The sequence below is a fragment of the Podarcis raffonei genome, chromosome 16 (genome assembly GCF_027172205.1).
Source record: "Podarcis raffonei isolate rPodRaf1 chromosome 16, rPodRaf1.pri, whole genome shotgun sequence".
In the NCBI taxonomy this organism is placed as follows: domain Eukaryota; kingdom Metazoa; phylum Chordata; class Lepidosauria; order Squamata; family Lacertidae; genus Podarcis; species Podarcis raffonei.
Genome location: NC_070617.1, coordinates 28,229,298 through 28,252,186, shown reverse-complemented (window position 1 = coordinate 28,252,186; position 22,889 = coordinate 28,229,298). Strand labels below are relative to the sequence as shown.

Sequence of the window (22,889 nt, the reverse complement as noted above, 5' to 3'; positions counted from 1 at the left end):
ATTTCCACTGAGCTTGAGGCACGACCTATTGCCCATTCTCACAACTTTTATAAAAACTATGCAAGACACTCTCTTTTAAAGTTTAAATAATAAATAACTTTTGCTCGGTGTACTTGCCCTTGCTAGATTAAACATAAAAGACAGGCAGGTATTTGTTATGTTACTAATATGTATTACCTAGGTTTGTATCTAAGGTGGATTCTAAACACATATAACAAATGTTCTGAGAACTCTTTTTTAAAAAGTTTTTAAAAATACATTGAATTTTCTATAAGGCTCACCATCGCCATCTAGTGTCACATTGTATATTGTATATTTCCCCTTATCTGCCCCTGAGCTATGATCTCCCTCAAACCCCTCTTGTAAATCTGAACTGTCTTTCTCTTCCTCCTCCCTGGAAGGGTCAAGCTGGGGAGGCGGTCTCCACCATTCCTCCTCTGCCCAGTCCTAGACAAGTGTGAGAAATGGTTTGTGTGTCGCTGACCACTGGGGATAGGTAGAGTTCACTGACTTCACATGGCAGCCCCGCCACAGTGCTCTGATCAGCACAGCCTACTGAGTCTGCAAGAGCAATGGCGGCCAATGCCTTGGCCATGCCTCCATTTACAATGGAAAATGTAGCCGAATGTAGACCATCCCTGTTTGGCGGAGAGAAGAGTGGGAAGAGAGAAGTGCTTCTGTCTGAAATCTCTGAGAGCTGCTGCCAGCCAGTTTAACAATAAAGCAATGAACCGGGTGCTGATACAATGGCTGGGAGCTGGGCAGCAAAAGCCAAACCCCAATTTTTACATCACCTGCCAGGTTTAGCCCATGGCACTTCTCCTCACCTTTGGAAATAGGTAACCAAGGCTTTGTTCCCTCAAATCTACATGTGAATTTTGATGTGTGAGGAATTCTGGGCTGTTCCCTCCACATGGCTGCTCCTATGCTAAGTTGTCTACCTGGTTGAACACCCTTCATCTGCCTTCCCCATTAAAATTCAGGAATTTCCAACAGGGCTGGGTAGTGCTATAATACAGCAATGTGTGGCTAAGCCCCCTCTGCCTGGCTGCATTGAGCTGATCTCATCAACTCGGGTGCTTTATAGATCACCAGCGGCCTCTAGAGTTGTTTACTAAAATGCCACCTGTTCCAGTTGTCAGGATTCATGCCCCAAAGGCTCTAGGGGCATGTTGTTAGTAGAGTAGCAGCTCCAAGAAGGCGTGACGTTCACTCAGGATGCAGTAGATTCATCAGTAAGAGTTTGCTAATGCAAAAATAAGCTTGACTATTCAACAGGTAAATATAAAGGACCCCTGGATGGTTAAGTCCAGTCAAAGGCGACTATGGGGTTGCGGCGTTCATCTCGCTTTCAGGCCAAGGGAGCAGGCATTTATCCACTGGTCATGTGGCCAACAGGACTAAACCAGTTCTGGTGCAGCGGAACACCATGATGGAAACCAGAGCACATGGAAATGCTGTTTACTTTCCTGCCACAGCGGTACCTATTTATCCACTTGCACTGGCGTGCTTTTGAAGGGCTAGGTTGGCAGAAGCTGGGACAGAGCAACGGGAGCTCACCCCGTCATTGTTGGGAATCAAACCATCGACCTTTGGATGGGGAAGTCCAAGAGGCTCAGTGATTTAGAAGACAGCCCCATCCGTGTCCCTTGACAGTTGAATACCAGGTCCATAGAATGGCCATCTCTTCATTATCCAGTTGCAGCAAAATATAGCGTTGAAAAATAACTTAAACGTACTATGTACTCTAGGCAAGTGAAAATCAATCCAGAACGAGAGATTGAAAAAACAGTAGAGACCTGAGACCTGAGACCTTGTCAGACTGCATTTATAGGCAGCCCAGAAGCAGTTGGACCTTGAAAGATAGAGAACAAGTGACGCCATTTGAGCTGCATGTCTGTTCCCTTGAAAACCTAGGAACATTAGAAACCTTCCAGACACACTAGAAGATTCTGGAACACTTCTATAAGTTTCTATGGATTCTGGACTTCAGAAATGCCATTATACCAGACACCAGTACGTCATAGATCTGAAGTCTGCCAGGTTTGGAGATCAGGACAGAGAAAAGGGAGGGCTGTTCTTTTGTTTTTCTCTACAGAACACAGAGTTAATGCTTGGATTTTCTGACTGCTTAATGACAACTACTTAATGAGATGACTTTGAAGGGGGGCTCCTTCCAGCTCTACAATTCTACGATTCTTTGAAATGGAAGATAAGGTTGCCAGAGAACAGTAGTTCAGGAGACATCTCTGTGGCCAGGCATATACAGGTATATGTTAGCTATTCCAGCTGTGCTCCCGCGGCCTAGGCTAAGTTATCTTCCTCAGTGAATCCCCTTAACTCACATTCCCTCATGAATCAAGGCAGTAAAGGTAGCAATAAAATAAATGCAACTGAAGGCAAAGTGGGGGTCACAGGTTGGCCATTGCAAGGCAGTAGGAATCAGCTTTTTTAAAAATGAAAACTCAATTCCAGTGAAAAGTCCCTCCTCTGAAGACAGAGTATGATAGCAGCTGCCTTTTTCACCAAGAGGTTTTTGTCGCACTTCCCCATCTGCCTGTGTCACTGTGAGCTGTGCTGCTGTCCCACACCTGGCAGTAATAATCGGCCTCATCCTCTGCTCGGGCTTTGGCAATGCTCAGTATGGCTGTGTTGCCGGAGTTGGTGCCAGAGAATCGGTCCGAGATTCCAACGGGCCTCGTACTGTCTGCATATATTAACAGTACAGGGGCCTGGCTGGGTTTCTGCTGGTACCAGTGCACACTCTTCCCACCAATGTTGCTCCCGGAACAAGTCATTTGGACATCTCGTCCCGGAGACACGGACACTGATGGGGGCTGCGTCAACACATACTGGGCCAAAGATCCTGAAAGAGAAAGTGACAAAATATCTCATGATGCGTTAGACTCCTCTTTGGTCTTCTGTTCAGAAGAGAGAAAGAAAGAAAGGAAGACTTTTCTCTCTCCTACCTGAGAAATAGGTGAGGAAGAGGCAGGCCCAGAGCATGATGGGAACGCAGAGGAGCTCTCTTTCCTTTAGGTACAGAGGTTTCTGCTTCAGATGTGTCTCTGCTCTCTTAAATCTTTTCAATATCCTGACCCCGCCCTACATTCAAATCATTTCCCTTGAAAACACAGCACACCCTCCTCTCCACCCCTGGGGATAAAATGCATGCTATTGCACTGTAGAAAATGAAAGGTGAACACTTATTTGGGGGGAGGGGCATCTTGTGAGAATTAAACTCTAGTTCCCATTTGCAGTGTTATGCAGAAGAGAGCCCAGGTTGTTGGAACCTTTGGTTACCGTATTTTTTGCTCTATAAGACTCACTTTTCCCTCCTAAAAAGTAAGGGGAAATGTGTGTGCGTCTTATGGAGCGGATGCAGGCTGCGCAGCTATCCCAGAAGCCAGAACAGCAAGAGGGATTGCTGCTTTCACTGCGCAGCGATCCCTCTTGCTGTTCTGGCTTCTGAGATTCAGAATTTTTTTCCCCTTGTTTTCCTCCCCCCAAAACTAGGTGCGTCTTTTGGTCTGGTGCGTCTTATAGAGTGAAAAATGCGGTAGGGGGCGCTTTTTGCATGGTTGCGTGCAGCCCCCTGGCCCTACACGATCCCCGGCAAGCGGATGTGTTGCCAGGGGAGTTGACCAGGTACGGTTGGGACCGCCCTGTGCACACAATAGAGGGTGGAACTTACCTGGGAGTCCTCAGTCAGCTCCAGAGCTTCTCCCACCTTGCCCTCCCTCAGTTTATGCCTTCCTTTTGCAGCTTAACCTCTTCCCTACAGGTATGTGGGCGCTGATACATTCATTGATGGTGGCTGTTGAAGGACTGGGAAGGAATTTCCCTGCATTGGCAGGTTTTGCCTTTCCCATAGGAAAATGCCACAACTTTGGCGGTTTTAGGCCTTGGGCAGAATCCTTGAGTCTATCTTCCCTATATGTGGGTGTGGGTGTGAAGCGGTGACCCACAACCCCCCTGCGGCGCCAATCCCAGGGTTCCCCATTAAAGGGGTTGTGATGGGGGGAGTCACTGGCCATATGCCGTTAGGTTATCAGTGCTCTCCCCTGCGTTGCAGAAAAATGGGGGGTGGGCTCTCTGCTTAAACATACATTTTCCAGCCAGCTCAATCCCCACACAGTTTGGATAACCCTGATGTTCCCCAGATCCCCGCCCGGGGACTGGGAGGGATAAATGCACCATGCCTAAGCCAAGGTCTCCCTGCACCTGAAAGTTTAATAAAGTTGTGGCCAATTTTAATCCCATAAGACGTTGTTATGGATCATTATTCCACCCAGGTGTCACCTGGGGTTGGGGGGTCTCTGCCTGACCACGCAATAAGTTTTACACGGTGTACTTGCACTTGCTAGATTAAGCATAAATGGCAGGCAGGTATTACTAATGTTACTAATAGGTATACATATATTTGTGTCTAAGGGGGAATCTAAACAGTTCCCAAACCAGTTTTATCTTAATAGCAAACACAGTAAATAAAGAGTTGACTTGTAATATGTCAGTGTTTCAGTGCTCATCTTTTCTCCTTCCAAAATAGATTTTATCTCGAACAACTGCAAACGAAGTAAATAAAGAGTCCCCTTGTGTTATACCGGTGGTTCAGTGCTCGGATGTCGTTCCGGTAATTCCGACGTTTTGTTGCTAAAGAGCTTAGTCATCAAGCTGTCATAATCTGTTGCAACAGAATTGCCCTGAATTAACAAGTAGAAGAAGGGAAATCAAAATTAAAAATACATTTGTTGTTTGTTTACAGATAGTTGCCTTGGGGATATTATCTTGTGTCGATTCCACATCAGTGGAGGCATCACTGAACCGAGGAACCAATGATCTGACCAAGGCAGCTTCTCAAGTTCCAATTTTAAACTCCTGTTTTCTCGAAGCAACAAAGCTTCGAGAAAAGCAGTTCCCCAATGCATTATCTGCCCCAAGGGATATGATGTGGTGGAGGCTTGTAATGTGAGAAAGAGGAGGACGTGGTTAGTGCTCTGCAGCATCGTGTGGATTAAGCCCCCTCTGCCTGGTTGCACAAGGGACGCAAGTGGCGCTGTGGGTTAAACCACAGAGCCTAGGACTTGCCGATCAGAAGGTTGGCGGTTCGAATCCCCATGACGGAGTGAGCTCCCATTGCTCAGTCCATGCTCCTGCCAACCTAGCAGTTCGAAAGCACGTCAAAGTGCAAGTAGATAAATAGGTACTGCTCTGGCGGGAAGGTAAACGGCGTTTCCGTGCGCTGCTCTGGTTTGCCAGAAGCGGCTTAGTCATGCTGTACACTGGCTCTTTTGGCCAATAAAGTGAAATGAGCACTGCAACCCCGGAGTCGGTCATGACTGGACCTAATGGTCAGGGGTCCCTTTACCTTTACCTGGCTGGTTGCACAGAGTGGATCTTATCAAGCTTGCCAGCGCCCCCTAGAGGTGTTTATTGAAACGCCATGATGATTTAGGATGTTTTCTTTCGCCACCTTTCCCAATACGTCATAGATCTGAAGTCCATGTGGCTTGGAGATCAGGACAGACAAATGGGGGTTCTCTATCACACAACACAAAGTGTGGCATTTATGAGCCCAAGATGGAGTTAAGGGGGGGTCAGACATGGAGGATAAGTGGTGCCCAGCATAGCCAGAGAACAGCAGTTCAAGATGACAGGCCAGCTCCATCAGGCCTCCTCTCTCCACATCTGGGGGCAGCCATCCCATCAGACTTGCCTCAGAGAGACAAACAGGGATTGTTTCATCAGCTTTGGGCCAGCTGGTCATTATAGGCGCAACTGTTTAGACATTGGTGCCTGAATTGGATTTATATTTTCCTCTTCCCTCCCTGTTCCTTTTGTGTGTCATGCTTTTTTTCCAAGCTTATAACCCTGTGGACAAGGAGTGCCTTTTTTCTTTTAATCACACACACACACACACACACACACACACACACACACACACTGTTTTACAATTTGGAATACTCAATTAAACATCCTTTAAATATCACTGACACCCCTTCTTCTCTTTTCATGGCTCATTTTGCATACCAGAAATCCCTGCAAATTTTAGGTAAACAAAACCATTCAGTATTCCAATATTACACCCATCAAAGCTTATTTGCACTCTTGAATTTATCTCCCAATGAATTTTTATTGTTTTCATTAAGCATAATACATACACTCCTAATACATTTATAACATATATACTCCACTTTTAAACACACACACACACATATATATTCTGTTTTACAATTTAGAATACTCATTTAAATATTCTTAAAATATCAATGACTTCCCTTCTTCTCTTTCCATGGTTCATTTTGCATATCATAAATCCCTCCATATTTTAGTTAAATAAAACCATTCAGTATTCCAATATTACATCTATCAAAGCTTATTTACAATGTTTAATTTATCTCAATGCTGACAACATTCTCAAATGCATACAATTTTCCTCCATATATTCAATAAACATTTTCCAGTCTTCTCTAAATGTATGTTCTTCTTGTTCTCTTATTCTATATGTTAAGTCCACAAACTGAGCATATTCCATCAGCTTAAGTTGCCATTCTTCTTTGGTTGGGACCTCGCTCATTTTCCAAAGTGTCTGGTTTCAATTTCTTGTATGTAAGCCACTCTGGGATCCTCTTTGACCAAAGAGAAGGGTGAGAATGCTCTCAATAATGACAAAATAAGCCTCTCTGTGCCCCAGCAAGGACCTGCTGTCTATGTCCAATGCACTGTTGTAGTCTATGCTAAATTCTCTACCTCAGTGAAGCCCCTTCATTTGCCTCCCCTCATTAAACGAGGGAGAGAGCTAGAGAAACAACAACTGTAACTCTGGGAGACGTGGAGGTTTGGGGGTGAGAATAAGCCTCTTTTCATGAAAATTCAATTCCACTGGAACGTCTCTCCTCTGAAGACAGAGTATGATAGCAGCTGCCTTTTTCAGCAAGAGGTTTTTGTCGCACTTCCCCATCTGCCTGTGTCACTGTGAGCTGTGTTGCTGTCCCACACTTGGCAGTAATAATCGGCCTCATCCTCTGCTAGGGCTCTGGCAATGCTCAGTCTGGCTGTGTTGCCAGAGTTGGTGCCAGAGACTCGGTCCGAGATCCCAGTGGGTCTCTTACTGTCTTCGTATATTATCAGTACAGGGGCCTGGCTTGGTTTCTGCTGGTACCAATGCACATATTTGCTCCCAATGTTGTTCCCAGAACAAGTGATTTGGGCATCTCGTCCCGGAGACACGGACACTGATGGGGGCTGCGTCAACACATACTGGGCCAAAGATCCTGAAAGAGAAAGGGGGGGGGGGGAATCTCATGATACATTAGACTCCTCTTTGGTCTACTGCTCAGAAGAAAGAAAGAAAAAAACAAACACTTTTATTTCTCATACCTGAGAAATAGGTGAGGAATAGGCAGGCCCAGAGCATGATGGGAGCGCAGAGGAGCTCTCGTTCCTTAAGCACAAAGATGTCTGCTTCAGACCCGTCTCTCTGCTCTCTTAAATCTTTTCAATCTCCTGACCCAGCCCTACATTCAAATCATTTCCCTTGAAAACGCAGCACACCCTCCTCTCCACCCCTGGGGATAAAATGCATGCCATGCCACTGTAGAAAATGAAGGGTGAACACTTTTTGTGGAGGGATATCTTGTGGGAATTAAACTTTGCTTCCCATTTACAGAGTTATGTGGAAGAGAGACAGGGTGTATTGCCCTTTTAGTTAATTCCCTTTTCCCTCTTATAAAAACTTCCCAAGACACTCTCTCTTGTAAAGTTGAAATAACAAATGACTTTTGCTCAGTGTACTTGCACTTGATAGATTTAAACATAAAAGACAGGCAGGTATTAGACCTTGACAGATTAGAGAACTGGGCCAAAATAAACAAGATGAATTTTAACAGGGAGAAATGTAAAGTATTGCACTTGGGCAAAAAAAATGAGAGGCACAAATAAAAGATGGGTGACACCTGGCTTGAGAGCAGTACATGTGAAAAGGATCTAGGAGTCTTGGTTGACCACAAACTTGACATGAGCCAACAGTGTGACGCGGCAGCTAAAAAAGTCAATGCAATTCTGGGCTGCATCAATAGGAGTATAGCATCTAGATCAAGGGAAGTAATAGTGCCACTGTATTCTGCTCTGGTCAGACCTCACCTGGAGTACTGTGTCCAGTTCTGGGCACCACAGTTCAAGAAGGACACTGACAAACTGGAACGTGTCCAGAGGAGGGCAACCAAAATGGTCAAAGGCCTGGAAACGATGCCTTATGAGGAACGGCTAAGGGAGCTGGGCATGTTTAGCCTGGAGAAAAGGAGGTTAAGGGGTGATATGATAGCCATGTTCAAATATATAAAAGGATGTCACATAGAGGAGGGAGAAAGGTTGTTTTCTGCTGCTCCAGAGAAGCGGACACGGAGCAATGGATCCAAACTACAAGAAAGAAGATTCCACCTAAACATTAGGAAGAACTTCCTGACAGTAAGAGCTGTTCGACAGTGGAATTTGCTGCCAAGGAGTGTGGTGGAGTCTCCTTCTTTGGAGGTCTTTAAGCAGAGGCTTGACAACCATATGTCAGGAGTGCTCTGATGGTGTTTCCTGCTTGGCAGGGGGTTGGACTTGATGGCCCTTGTGGTCTCTTCCAACTCTATGATTCTATGATTCTATTACTTATGTTACTAATGACCGCTCCCCGCATAAAACGGGGGGCGACCTTTGCGTGGATGCACGCAGCCCCTGGATCTGGAGCGGCTCCATCAGCATAGGCTTGGCTTTGCCTTTCCTCAGGTGGGATACCTGGAGGTCTCCGCCTACCTCAGTCAATTGTCCAATCCTACCTGGGGGGAAGCGTTGCCAAGGAGATCAGGCCAGGTAGGGGAGGGATTACCTGCCCACACAATAGAGGGAGGAATCCTCACTTGGGAATCCTCACTTGGCTCCAGAGCTTCTCCCACCCTACCCACCCTCAGTTAATGCCTTATTTTGCAGGTTAACTTTTCTTCATAGGTTTTGCAGGTTAACTTTTCTTCACAGGTATGCGGGCGCTGCTACGTTAAGGTCGCTGTTAAAGGGCCGGAAAGGAATTTCCCTGCATTGGCAGGTTTCGCCTTTCCTGTAGCAAAACGTCACAACTTTGGCGGTATCAAGCTTTGGGCGGAATCCTTTCATCCATCTTCCTCTTTGCAGCGGCGATACCAGGATTCCCCGTTAAAGGGGATTTTGAGGGGAGGCCTTGACTGTACGCCGAGAGGTCGCCATTGCTCTCCCCTGTGGCGGCGGCGTAACAGGGGCGGCTATCTCTGCTTGAACATATGTTCTCCAGAGCCGGCCCATCCCCCCCCCACACTGGATAACCCTGATGCTCCCTAGGTCCCCGGCTGGGGACTGGGGAGGGAGAACGCCCAATGCCTGAGCCAAGGTCTACCCACATTTGAAATTTAATAAAGTTGTGGCCAATTTAATCCCATAGCACGTTGTCTTGAGTCGTTATTCCACATGACCGGGGGGGGGGCGCTCGGGATGTGGGGGACTCCGCCTGTCCACACAATGCACTCAAGGGGGAAACAATCAAACAGAACACCAAATGCACTCCAAAGAACAGAAACCAAAGCGAATGAAACTTTTTTTAAAAGGAAATAAATGAGGAAATGAAATTAATCTATTCACGCACTTGCACATTCTTTTCCGACTCTTTTTGTCTGCAGAAGGTGTACTTGTACCTGATATATTTGCTGCATTCATGCCAATCTGAGCATGAGTGAACAGAAAGCATCAGACATGTAGCCATGCTTAGTGAACATTCTCCTGCTTCACTTCACATTGCAGGTGCAAGCGGGACCAGGTGCTCTCAGAACCACTAATCTGCCAAAAATAGACCAACATCTCCCCTTAAAGGTTAAAGCTGGAAAAGCAGTCATCGTATAGCTATGCTCAACATGAACAGGAAGGTTATATAATATGAAAACCAATGCTGGTATTCAGTGCTCAAGCAGTTGGAGTAAGACCATGGTTTTCCAGAACACATTTGACTGATATGGCCTGGTTTTTAGATCTTGCAGATATAGAATAGAAACTTGACTGTGGACTCAGCTTTTGTTGTTTAGTCGTTTAGTCGTGTCCAACTCTTTGTGACCCCATGGACCAGAGCACGCCAGGTACTCCTGTCTTCCACTGTCTCCCGCAGTTTGCTCAAACTCATGTTAGTAGCTTTGAGATCACTGTCCAACCATCTCGTCCTCTGTCATCCCCTTCTCCTTGTGCCCTCCATCTTTCCCAACATCAGGGTCTTTTCCAGGGATTCTTCTCTTCTCGTGAGGTGGCCAAAGTATTGGAGCCGCAGCGTCAGTGAGCACTCAGGGCTGATTTCCTTAAGAATGGATAGGTTTGATCTTCTTGCAGTCCATGGGACTCTCAAGAGTCTCCTCCAGCACCATCATTCAAAAGCATCAATTCTTCAGCGATCAGCCTTTTTATGGTCCAGCTCTCACTTCCATACATCACTACTGGGAAAACCATAGCTTTAACGGACCTTTGTCAGCAAAGTGATGTCTCTGCTTTTTAATTGTTGTTGTTGTTGTTGTTGTTGTTGTTGCTATTTTGGTTTTCCTCTATGTACATAATAAAATAGTGCCATTCAGTTAGAAAAGAGTACTTGTAGCTCAAGCCTTATGCCCATTTTAATTGGTTATTTATTTTTCCCACAAGCTCTTCTTGTTCTACCAGTTTGCCAGAGAGGCGCCCTCTAAGTTCTTCCAGCATCTCAATATTCTGCCCTCCTCTTCCAGCGAAGCCCTTGCCCTCCTGCCCTAACCACTTCAAGCTTGTCCCTGGCCAAGCTGTTCCTTTGAGGCTCAAACAAGTGATTGTGTGGTTCAGGTTTCCTGCTGCAGCGAGGAAGAGTGAAGCTTTTTGTCTCGATTCCCCATCAGATTGCACCACTGTGGAACTTGAAGCCACTGGTGTCCTCCCAAACGCAACAGTAATAAACAGCCTCATCTTCAGCCTGGAGGCTGGAGATGGTTAAATAGCCAGTGTTCCCAGAGACGGAGCCAGTGAACCGATCTGGGATCCCTTCTCCCCTGTCGCTGGTGCCATAGAGCACAAAGCGAGGAGCTTCTCCAGGTATCTGTTGATACCAGCGGAATGCACTCTTGCTGCTGCTGCTTTTAGAGCAGGAGAGAATTAGGGTCTGGCCCAGAGTCCCAGATTCGGAGGCTGACTGAGTCAATGTGTGCTGTGAACTGACACCTTTGTAAAGAAAAGGGGAAAAAACAACAACAACTATGCATCATTTTCTGTTTTCTCAAATTTCAGAAAAAGTATTAATTCTTTTTTAGTGATAAATACAGAAGACAAATAGCATGGTCACCAGCCCCATATATTCCCTCTACAACCAGACCTGAGCAGTAACTGAGAAACATGAATAAAACACACAGCTTTGCCATGGTGGAAATCAATTTGAGGCTGAGTCTGAGAGGAATAAAGGTTCTCTAATCTAGCTGCACCTTCCTCCCCCTCTCTTAAATCCCACATGAAATGAAGAGAGACTTCTCATGCAAATATATCAACGCCCATTGGCTTTGCTAGGGACAGGAAATGTGAGGAACTTCTAACGAAATAATTTTGCATGCGTTAGGCAGTTTAAAAGAAGAATGGCATTTTGTTTAGGACAGGAGTGGGAGCTTAGATCCAGAAGCTTAATGTGGCCCTCCAGCCTCTCTGCCTGGCCCTCGGGAATCTTCCAGACCTGACTAGAATATATAATTGAATGGTGAGAATGACCCTTGCTGCCCTGGCTGGAAATTCCCAAGGCAATCCAAAAATGAAATTTATCTCAAAGGGTTAGGATCACAGTGAGAATCTGGGCAATCTTTTTCTGCCATTTCTGAACTGCATGCTGCAACCTTTTGTTGCTTGCAGGTCTCACCTGTTGGGTATGCAAGTTCCATTCCTTGCCATATGAACGTACCAACACTCAGGAGAGACTATAGGCTTGTTCACACATGACACTGAACACAGGTACAAGATGCCTCTGTTGTTGTTGTTTAGTCGTTTAGTCGTGTTTAGTCTTCGTGACCCCCTGGACCAGAGCACGCCAGGCACTTCTGTCTTCCACTGCCTCCCACAGTTTGGTCAAACTCATGCTGGTAGCTTCGAGAACACTGTCCAACCATCTCGTCCTCTGTCACCCCCTTCTCCTTGTGCCCTCCATCTTTCCCAACACCAGGGTCTTTTCCAGGGAGTCTTCTCTACTCATGAGGTGGCCAAATATTGGAGCCTCAGCTTCATGATCTGTCCTTCCAGTGAGCACTCAGGGCTGATTTCCTTAAGAATGGAGAGGTTTGATCTTCTTGCAGTCCATGGGACTCTCAAGAGTCTCCTCCAGCACCATAATTCAAAAGCATCCATGGATGGTACTGAATGCAATGGTACTGAAAACTATCAAAAGGCTAACTGAAAGCAGCCAAAACCCAGATTACAGCAGAACACCAGTAAATAGCATTAAAAACCCACAAGGGGAATCATAGGAGCGAACTCCTAGGGGCTGAAGTCCCTTCGCCCTCCCTCCAATAAAATGTTTGACACCCCCACCCCATTGATGGGCATTGCCTTTCAAATGAGGTGTGTGTGCCGCATCTTGTGATCAGTTAGGCAGGGCTTACCTGTCCCCCACCATATTTCATTCAAGTTGGTACCCCTGAGGGGAATACAATATAGCCAGGAGGTTGGAAATTGGAAAGAAACAGTGTTTCCAGAGGTGGAATGAGTGAAGCAATTTGTGGTCCCTCTCCCCCTCCTCTCGACATTATATAGAATATATAGTGATGATTCGGTCCAGCTCTCTTGTAATAGTAGTGAAAGAAATTCCTTTTGTCAAGCATCATTGCAGAAGATGGAGGTACTCAACCTCTGCAGTTGCCCCATCCCTGTCTTTCAGAGTACCCACAGAATCTATGCTCTTGCCCAAACCACTTCATGCTTGCCCCTGTCTAGGGAGAGGAGCTGACATTATTCATTCATTCATTCATTCATTTGGTTTTTCAGATTAACATTTTACAGTCACAAATCCAACATACAGTGGTACCTCAGGTTAAGTACTTACTTAATTCATTCCGGAGGTCCGTTCTTAACCTGAAACTGTTCTTAACCTGAAGCACCACTTTAGCTAATGGGGCCTCCTGCTGCTGCTGCGCTGCCAGAGCACGATTTCTGTTCTCATCCTGAAGCAAAGTTCTTAACCTGAAGGACTATTTCTGGGTTAGCGGAGTCTGTAACCTGAAGCGTATGTAACCTGAGGTACCACTGTACAACATAGAAACAAGATTCCCAAGCATCTCCTGGCCTCCCCTCCTCCCCTTTGCGGGTCCTATTGTTAATAATTTCCTCCTGCATCTTTTATGATAGTCCAAATCTTTTATTTCTCCATTGTGTCCAAAACTCACCCTTCAAATACATGTGTTATTCCAATCCCACTGATGATTTTAAAAGTCTGCAGTGGTTTTTAAGATAAATAATAAATTTTCTCCATTCCTTATTAAAATTTTAGTCTTCCTGATTTCTGATTCTTCCGGTCGTTTTAGCCATTTCGGCATAATCCATCAACTTGATCTGTCATTCTTCTCTGGTATAAGTAACCTCATGAGTGATCATTGTTTGAAAACTCTAGGGGAAGTGTGTGAGAGAGGTTTTTGTATCAGTTCCCCATCAGATTGTACCACTGTGGAACACATTGCTGCCTGTCACCCAGTCAGCACAGTAATAATACGCCTCATCATCTGGCTGGACCTTGGAGATGGTTAAATAGTAAGTGTTCCCAGAGGTGGAGGCAGTGAACCGATCAGGGATCCCGTCTCCCCGGGTGCTGGTAGCATAGAACACAAAACGAGGAGCCTGTCCACTTTTCTGTTGATGCCAGCTATAAGCATGCAAGCTGCCACTACTTCTAGAGCAGGAAATTTTGACAGTTTGACCCGGGAGCACAGACTCAGAGGCAGGCTGGATCAATGTTGTCTGCGATGTGACACCTTTGCAGAAAGAAAAATCAAATAAAAGCACACGAATCATTTCCAGTGTTCTCAAATATTAGGAAAGACTATAGCTTTCTTGCGGGTACATGCATCATTTTCTGTGCCCTCAGATTTCGGAAAATTATTGTCTTCTCGTGAAAAGTAACAGAAGTCAAGTCAAATAATACGTTAGGTCTCCACAAACATACCTGAACAGTAAGTGAGACATGTGACGAGAACAAGGATCCAGGCCATGGTGAATGTCAAAAGGAGGGCGGATCCCACAAACAGATCTCTAGTCTGGTGGCACCTCCCTACCACCCTCTTAAATCACCTGGGAAATGAGGCACAAGCAATTATGCAAATACCTTGACACCCGTTGGCTTTGCTAGAAAGAATATGAGGAAATACAGGGAACAACCAGAAGATGACCACAGAACAGCTTTAGCATGAAGGGGGTGTTTTCACAGAAGATTGAAGCTTCTATGTATTGCTTAGGTCATGATTGGAGAGCTGTAGAACCAGGGGCTGAATATGGCCTCCCAAAATTATTATTATTATTATTATTATTATTATTACCCACCCATCTGGCTGGGCTGCCCCAGCCACTCTGGGCGGCTAACAGTTTACATAAAGACATATGAAAATGTCAAACATAAATTTTCCATTGCAGGGCTGCCTTCAGATGTCTTCTGATAGTTATGTAGTTCTTCATCTCTTTGACATCTGATGGGAGGGCATTCCAGAGGCAGGGTGCCACTGCAAAGAAGGCCCTCTGCCTGGTTCCCTGTAACATCACTTCTCGCAGTGAGGGAACCAGCAGAAGACCCTCGGAGGAAGACCTCAGTCCGGGCTAAGCAATGGAAGATGGAGAAGCTCCTTCAGATATTTCCTTTTGTGGCTCTCAGGACGTGCTCAGAACATGTCCTCTTCAGGCCACATGCCTCACTTTCATGGTGCTGTTGCCCCCAATGATTTTGCCTGGCTTGAACATATCCCTGAATGTTGATGATGCTTAATTATAATAATAATAATAATAGGGACGCAGGTGGCTCTGTGGGTTAAACCACAGAGCCTAGGATTTGCTGATCAGAAGGTTGGCGGTTCAAATCCCCGTGACAGGGTGAGCTCACGTTGCTCGGTCCCTGCTCCTGCCAACCTAGCAGTTCGAAAGCATGTCAAAGTGCTTCCAGCGGGAAGGTAAACGGTGTTTCCGTGCGCTGCTCTGGTTCGCCAGAAGCGGCTTAGTCATGCTGGCCACATGACCCGGAAGCTCTACGCCGGCTCCCTCGGCCAATAAAGCGAGATGAGCGCTGCAACCCCAGAGTCGGTCATGACTGAACCTAATGGTCAGGGGTCCCTTTACCTTTAAATAATAATAGTATGCAAACGTATTTAAGCACTCCTTGTTGAAAGAAGCCAACCCACCACCCTCCTTTCTCAGATTCAGGGACTCACAACAAAGGTGGGAATTAAGAAATAAAATCAGCTCCCGAATTCTGAAGTTTTGTGCAGGTTGCAATGGAAACTTCTCTCCATTGCAAACTGTGATTACAGGGGGGGGGGGCGGGGGAGTGGCTCATCAGCACTGCTCCTCATACAAATGTCTCCTAAGCAAGTAGTCAGGCATAAGAAAAAACATTCTGACGCTTCGCTTCACCCCAACAGTTCAGTTTTTGTAACAATTTTCCGTTTCGTGATATAATTCACTATTATTTTATAAAACAGGTAGATGTCCCAACATTGTCCCCTGGAGGTTAAAGGCAGAACAGCAGACACCACAAAATGCCTGCATCACATTTCAAAGCAAAATACTGAAATCACAATCTAGTCAGTCTTAGTTACAGGTAGGTAGCCGTGTTGGTCTGTCGTAGTTGAAACAAAAGAAAAAAAATCCTTCCAGTAGCACCTTAGAGACCAACTGAGTTTCTTATTGGTATGAGCTTTCGTGTGCATGAAGAATCTGAAGAAGTGTGGATGCTCACGAAAGCTCATACCAATAACAAACTCAGTTGGTCTCTAAGGTGCTACTGAAAGGAATTTTTTTTATTTTGTTTAATCAGTCTTATGCATTCACATTCCCCTTGCTTTCCCCACCAGGAAGAAAGGGTGTGTTCAACTTTGGTTGTGTGAAGTTGTGCTTGAAAACAACATTCACGGGAGGTCCTGCTTTGTATTGTTGTGGAAGGATCATAGTTTATTGGCAGTGAACACACACATGTATATTGTAAATGTGTGAATCTGTTTATTCTTCTACATAGTTCATACTCATTTTGATACAGCTATGCGGTGTCGCACATATCAGTTTAGATGCTAATTCCTTTTGGAAACCTGGAATATATATTTTGTATAACGTTACACATATAACAGTGTATATAGTAATACACCTAAACTCAGACATGTATTTGCGGAGGGAACGTTCTTTCACATGTGGTGGACTTGTTAAAGGGAAAAATAGTATTGGGAAAATATCCATAATGAATGGGGGGAAATGTTTAAAAGTACTTTCCTCCACCCCACCCCCAAACCAGAGTCCTTTTTGTTGGGGATAATTCAGACTGAAATTCCCAGGTGCCAAAAAAGGTTATTTATGTATGCTACTACTGTGGCCCGTTTTCTGTTAGCCCCAAAATGGAATACAATTCAGATCCTAACCAAAGAAAATGGCAACTTAAACTGGCAGAATACAGTGGTACCTCAGATTAAGTACTTAATTCGTTTCGGAGGTCTGTTCTTAACTTGAAACTGTTCTTAACCTGAAGCACCACTTTAGCTAATGGGGCCTCCCGCTGCCGCCACGCCGCCGGAGCACGATTTCTGTTCTCATCCTGAAGCAAAGATCTTAACCTGAAGCACTATTTCTGGGTCTGGAGTCTGTAACCTGAAGCATATGTAACCTGAAGCATATGTAACCTGAGGTACCACTGTATGCACAACTTGCAGACTTAGAGTAGGAGAACAAGAAGAACATACATTTAGAGAAGATTGGAAAAAGTTTGTTGAATATGTGGGAAATAATTGTGAACAGCTGAATATTTTATTCAGGTTGACACCCCTGAGGAGAATACAATATAGCCAGGAGGTTGGAAATTGCAAATAAAGAGTGTTCTCAGAGGTGGGATGAGTGAGGCGGTTTGTGGTCCCTTTCCCCCTGTTCTTGGCCTTCTTGATTTCTGATTCTTCTGGTCATTTTAACGATTTCAGCATAATCCATCAACTTGATCTGTTATTCTTCTCTGGTGTAAGTCAGCTCCTGAGCGATCCTTGTTTGCAAACTCTAGGGGAAGTGTGTGAGAGAGGTTTTTGTATCAGTTCCCCATCAGATTGTTCCACTGTGGAACACATTACTGCCTGTCACCCAGTCAACACAGTAATAAACTGCCTCATCATCTGGCTGGACATTGGAGATGGTTAAATAGTAAGTGTTCCCAGAGACAGAGGGAGTGAACCGATCAGGGATCCCGTCTCCCCGGGTGCTGGTACGATAGAACACAAAACGGGGAGCCTGTCCACCTTTCTGTTGATGCCAGCTATAAGTATGCAAACTGCCACTACTTCTAGAGCAGGAGATTTTGACAGTTTGACCCGGGAGCACAGACTCAGAGGCAGTCTGGATCAATGTTGTCTGCGATGTGACACCTTTGCAAAAAGAAAAATCAAATAAAAGCACATGAATCATTTCCAGTGTTAAGAAAGACTATAGCTTTCTTGCTGGTACATGCATCATTTTCTGTGCCCTCAGATTTCAGAAAATTATTATCTTCTTGTGAAAAGTAACAGAAGTCAAGTCAAATAATACGTTAGGTCTCCACAAACATACCTGAACAGTAACTGAGACATGTGACGAGAACAAAGATCCAGGCCATGGTGAATGTCAAAAGGAGGGTGGATCCCACAAACAGATCTCTAGTCTGGTGGCACCTCCCTACCACCCTCTTAAATCACCTGGGAAATGAGGCATGAGCAATTATGCAAATACCTCGACACCCATTGGCTTTGCTAGAAAGAATATGAGGAAATACAGGGAACAACCAGAAGATGACCACAGAACAGATTTTGCACGAAAGCTTCTTTGTATTGTTTAGGACATGATTGGGGAACTGTAGACCTAGGGGCAGAATATGGCCTCCCAGAATTGTTGTTGTTGTTGTACCCCACCCATCTGACTGGGTTTCCCCAGCCACTCTGGGCGGCTTACAGTGCGCACAAAAAAAATAGTAAAATGTCAAAGATTAAATACTTCCCAATACAGGGTTGCCTTCAGATGTCTTCTAAAAGTAGTGCAGTTCTTTATTTCTTTGAGATCTGATGGGAAGGTGTTCCACAGGGAGGGAGGGAGTGTCAAGAAGGCCTTCTGCCTGGTTCCCTGTAAGTTTACTTCTTGCAGTGAGGGGACGGCCAGAAGGCCCTCGGAAGAAGACCTCAGGGTCCATGCTGAGCAATGGGAGTGGAGATGCTCCTTCAGATATTACCTTCTCAGGACCTGCTCAGAACTTGCCCACTTCAGGCCACATGCCTTACTAACATGGTGCTGTGGCTCCCAATGATTTTGCCTGACTTGAACATATCCCTGAATGTTGATGATGCTTCTTGCTTGCTGGGCTCAAAGTTGCCCATCTCTGTCCCATGTAATCCAAAATTACTGAAGTTTCCAAATATAAATGTGGGTGGAGAAGAGAGAGCTTGAACCAGATCTCAAAAAGGATGGATGACTGGATGATTCAACAACCCAGAACATACAATAAAGCAGAGAAAGTTGTGTACAGGCACTTGAATTCCATGCATGAGTAAGACTCAAACGAAAAAAAAACCATCTGTTGATGAACTCATATTTCACAATGCAGGTGACTCTTTAAGTCATTGTCTCTCAAATGAAGAGAAGTGGAACCAACAGCTTCTCCTTGTGTCAAAAACCCGAATCATATGTAGAATGGTTCTCCATAAAATATTCACCTTAGAAATAAAGAAATTAAGGCACTAATTAGATCTGAACTGGTTTGTCTTTGAAGCAAATGTTTCACAAAAGAGGCAGAAGTAGGAAGTTGCGTTCCAAAGCTCAGCAGGGCCTCTAACATGACTTCCTGTTTCTACCAGAAGTAGCTTCAGAGGCATTGCAGGGCCTCGGACGGGGCCTTGGAGGATGCGTTGGGGTTCCGATGCAACATCCGGTAGAAACCAGAAGCCATGACAAAGCCCCGCAATGTGGGTGCTGAGCACCCACAAAAACTGTGGGCGCCCTGGCATCCAGGGCCCTCTAGAGTTAGTGCCAGTGTCACTTGAAGATTTATAACAGGAATGGTTTCACAGGTCCTAATCCAACCACTATTCCACACTATCCCTTGGGAATGCCAGCATGGATGGGCTGGATAAAGAAGAGTGCTGGAACCTCGATTTACACTGGAGCAGGCATGTCCAAAGTCTGGCCTGAAGGCCACTTGAGGCTGGTTTCAAATGCACCCCCCCAGGCAATTTTGAAAAAGCAATCTCTTGATCCAGTGCTGGATTTAAGTAGGCTGAAACCTAGGGCCTCTACATCTAGGGGGCCTCACCAGCCCCCCCGCTCCCCAGTGCTGCACTCTCCCCTCTCCCAAATTTGTAAACCCAAGACTTCATGCAAGGGCAGGGCGACTCAGGACTAGCAAGTGGGGCACAAAATGAAGCAGTGAGGCACAACCTGAATGGCCTGCCCAGGCCGCCTTTATTACTGTGTATTGTGCTTTACAATGTTCCTGACATATATTTCAGCTTTCTGTATTTATTTTTCATCTGGACTTTCACAGTTTGGCCCAGAGACGACAGACTCAGAGGCAGGCTGAGTCAAAGTTGGTTGTGAAGTGGCACCTTCACAAAAAGAAAAAGGGAAACCATGATTTGGGTACATTTCTTCATGCTTTCAAATATCAAAGTGAGGCATCTGATCAAGGCCTGTATTTTAAAATGAGCTTAAAGATTTGCAAATGTTTCATGCCAGGCAGAAAAGCAGGTGGCTAAGGACTATGGCAGCTGTTTATCCTCTTGGACAAAGGGCCCCTCTGATTTAAGAGACAAATTTCTCAAAGTCATAAAAGGGAAATACAGGCTGGGAGCAAAGGTTACACTGACCCTACATATTACAGAATACAATCAAGTTGCAAAAACACTAATTAAGATTTATTGTTTAACAGAAAATAATACCATGTGCCTCCCATCAGACAAAGAGCCATATTTTCCTAAGGTTTAAGAGCTAATGGGAAAAGCAGCTGGCTGGTAATTAAGGGTAATTTGAAGAGCTTTTTAAGCTGTTTCTTTTACTGAGTTCCTTTTTACTCTGCAAAGGTCTTTTCCTTTTAAAAAGTTATTTATGTTATGTATGATATTTTGTTGTCTGAATGTGGTAGGCAAAGGAAAGTAAGAAATGTTAGATTCTTATGTTAGATTCTTATTTCATTGATGGTGTGTGAGAAGGTGAACCCAAGATCTATGTTTAGATAAAACATAAATACCACGAGCCATCTGTTTTAGAATGTAGGGGCAAAAGGTGATCTGGTAATTAAGGTGCCTTGTCGAGGCAAATGTAAGATATATGGCTACTTGTCTGCCATTTATGGATAGAAGGAAATATAGCTCTTTGTCTCCCATAAAAGGTAATAGGAAATGGGTGTATCTTTTATGATTGGTTCTAGCAAACAGCCAATAGGAATTTCAACCAGGCTGATTGGACAGAGGCAGCCAAAGGAGGAGCAAGGGGGCTGGATTGAGGAAATATAAGTGCTGGCCATCAGGGCTGGAGGGCAGGCAGAGCTTTGGTAACCATATACCACTGTGCCTATCATTTATTTGTCTGACAAATAAATTATTATGTTAATTTCTCTATTGCTGCGTTGAATATTTCATTCCAGCTAAGCGTTAACCACAAGCAGGGTGCTACAAAAGCAGCATTAGGCTCATATAATAAATAGACACATAATGGAAATAGCTTTGATGTTGTCCTATTTGCATTGTGTACACCACACTGTTACCTGACCAACTGCTTAGAAGTGCCAAGGAAAGCAGAGTCCAGGCCATGGTGGCCTGTGCAACGGAAAGAACCTTCCCTTCTACAAGAGATTGCGGTGGGATTTTATCCCTCCTTTCTGAATTCCCCCAGAAATACCAAACGGCTCCTTCATACAAATGAGTTCTTTGCTGATTGGTTCTGTGTTTGTGTGAAACCAATGAAAAAAGGACATATTATTTTCATAATGGTGCTGTGGGTGGTTCTCACTTTGGCCAGGAGAGATTCAGATAAGTGCTGGAAGTGTGAAGAGATGGAGGGAACGTTCTTTCATATTTGGTGGACATGTAAAATGGTAAAAGAGTATTGGGAAATGATTTATAATGGATCGAAAAAATATTTAAAATTACTTCCTCCCCCCCCCCCGAAAAAAAACCAAGAATCCTTTCTGTTGGGGATAATCCAGCCTGAAATTCCCAGGTGTCAGAAAAATGTTGTTTATGTATGTTACTACTGCAGCTCATGTTTTGTCAGCCCCCAAATGGAAAATGAGTGAGGTCCCAACCAAAGAAGATTGGCAACTTAAGTTGACAGAATATGCACAACTTGCAGACTTAACATATAGAATAAGAGAACAAGAAGAACATATGTTTAAAGAATATTGGGAAAACGTTTATTGAATATATGGGAAATAATTGTGTATCGCTGAAAATGCTAGCAGCATGAAGATAAATTCAACAGTGTAAATAAGTTTTGATGGATTTAATAATGAAAAACCGACTGGTATAGTTTTTTGTAAAATATGCAGGGATTTAAGATATGTAAAATGAACCATGGAAAGAGAAGAAGGGAAGTCATTGATATCTTAAGGATGTAAAATGTGTATTTGAAATTGTAAAACAGAAATTTAATAAAAATCATATTAGAAAGAAAGAAAGAAAGAAAGAAAGAAGGAAGGAAGGAAGGAAGGAAGGAAGGAAGGAAGGAGGGAATAATCCATGGTGGCATCAGGAGTTTGGGACACATGTGCATAACCTAACTCAGCAGAATAAGCGGGAAGGACTCTCAAATAGAACAGGATTGGCTTTAACATTGTGAATTGACATAAAACACATTACCACATAGAGTCCCCCAAGGTAGTCCTGGGGGGAATCTGAAGGACCAACTGTAGAGGACTAGTGGACAGTATTTGTCCTTGGTCTTTAAGTTTTCCACCACCAGAAGTTGGGAATCCATAGTGACTTTTTGAAATAGAGCAAGAGAATGATTTTCATTAGGCTATATTCTGTCCCATGTATCGTAAGTCTGATCCCAAACACAACTTGTGTTTTATTTGGGAATTCACAAACCTCTCCAGATGGTTCACGAGATGGGAGCAAGTCTACATTGACTTAATATAAGGTGATGTACATGTTTGTGCAGTGGTACACAATGTCTCTGTGGAATGTACATATATCAAATATGGGGAATGTTGTGCAACATCTCCGCCTGCAGTCAGGGGTCCCTTTAACCTTTACCTTTAGGAGAAAAACCCAAGTAGCTGGTGCCAATTTGCCAAGTGGGAAAAATTCCTACCAGGCCCCTTAACGGTGACCAACCGAGGTCCATAGCAAGGTCAAGGACGAAAACCTTAAAGGGCGGGAGGGTGGGAAACCGGAGCAGCTGGAAGCGGCAAAGAGGGAGATCCCTGGCCGCGCCTGCATTAAATGGAGCAGGCCACGCCCCCCAGGCCAGCCGATTGGCTGGCCAGGGGATGACACGGTCGGGGATTCCCTCAATCGCACGGAGGCTGAGAGCCAGCCCCCGTGCGCATAGTGGGAGGGTGAAGCCCGCAACCCCAGCTCCTTTCTAAGTCAGAAGTGGCTTTATTGCCAACAAAGCCAGTGAAAACATGAAGAGCATTGTTTATTCGGACATGTGTCAGA

The 22,889-nt window shown here is 44.8% G+C and overlaps 4 protein-coding genes and 2 gene segments (V, D, J or C); all 6 read right to left on the bottom strand.

Annotated features, from left to right (window-relative positions):
- The window catches only part of LOC128404187 (immunoglobulin lambda-1 light chain-like), a 236,029-nt gene that overhangs the window by 52,013 nt on the left and 161,127 nt on the right, over positions 1-22,889 (bottom strand). The window lies entirely within an intron of this gene.
- The window catches only part of LOC128404184 (immunoglobulin lambda-1 light chain-like), a 222,292-nt gene that overhangs the window by 98,732 nt on the left and 100,671 nt on the right, over positions 1-22,889 (bottom strand). The window lies entirely within an intron of this gene.
- The window catches only part of LOC128404208 (immunoglobulin lambda-1 light chain-like), a 94,136-nt gene that overhangs the window by 41,862 nt on the left and 29,385 nt on the right, over positions 1-22,889 (bottom strand). The gene's annotated exons all lie outside the window — the stretch shown is intronic.
- The window catches only part of LOC128404186 (immunoglobulin lambda-1 light chain-like), a 53,653-nt gene that overhangs the window by 30,003 nt on the left and 761 nt on the right, over positions 1-22,889 (bottom strand). The window lies entirely within an intron of this gene.
- Positions 2,285-3,047, bottom strand: LOC128404192 (immunoglobulin lambda variable 3-9-like). The segment is given in 2 exon segments: positions 2,285-2,866; positions 2,970-3,047. Coding segments are annotated over 2 exon segments (381 nt in total).
- On the bottom strand, positions 6,224-7,537 carry LOC128404193 (immunoglobulin lambda variable 3-9-like). The segment is given in 2 exon segments: positions 6,224-7,274; positions 7,381-7,537. Coding segments are annotated over 2 exon segments (381 nt in total).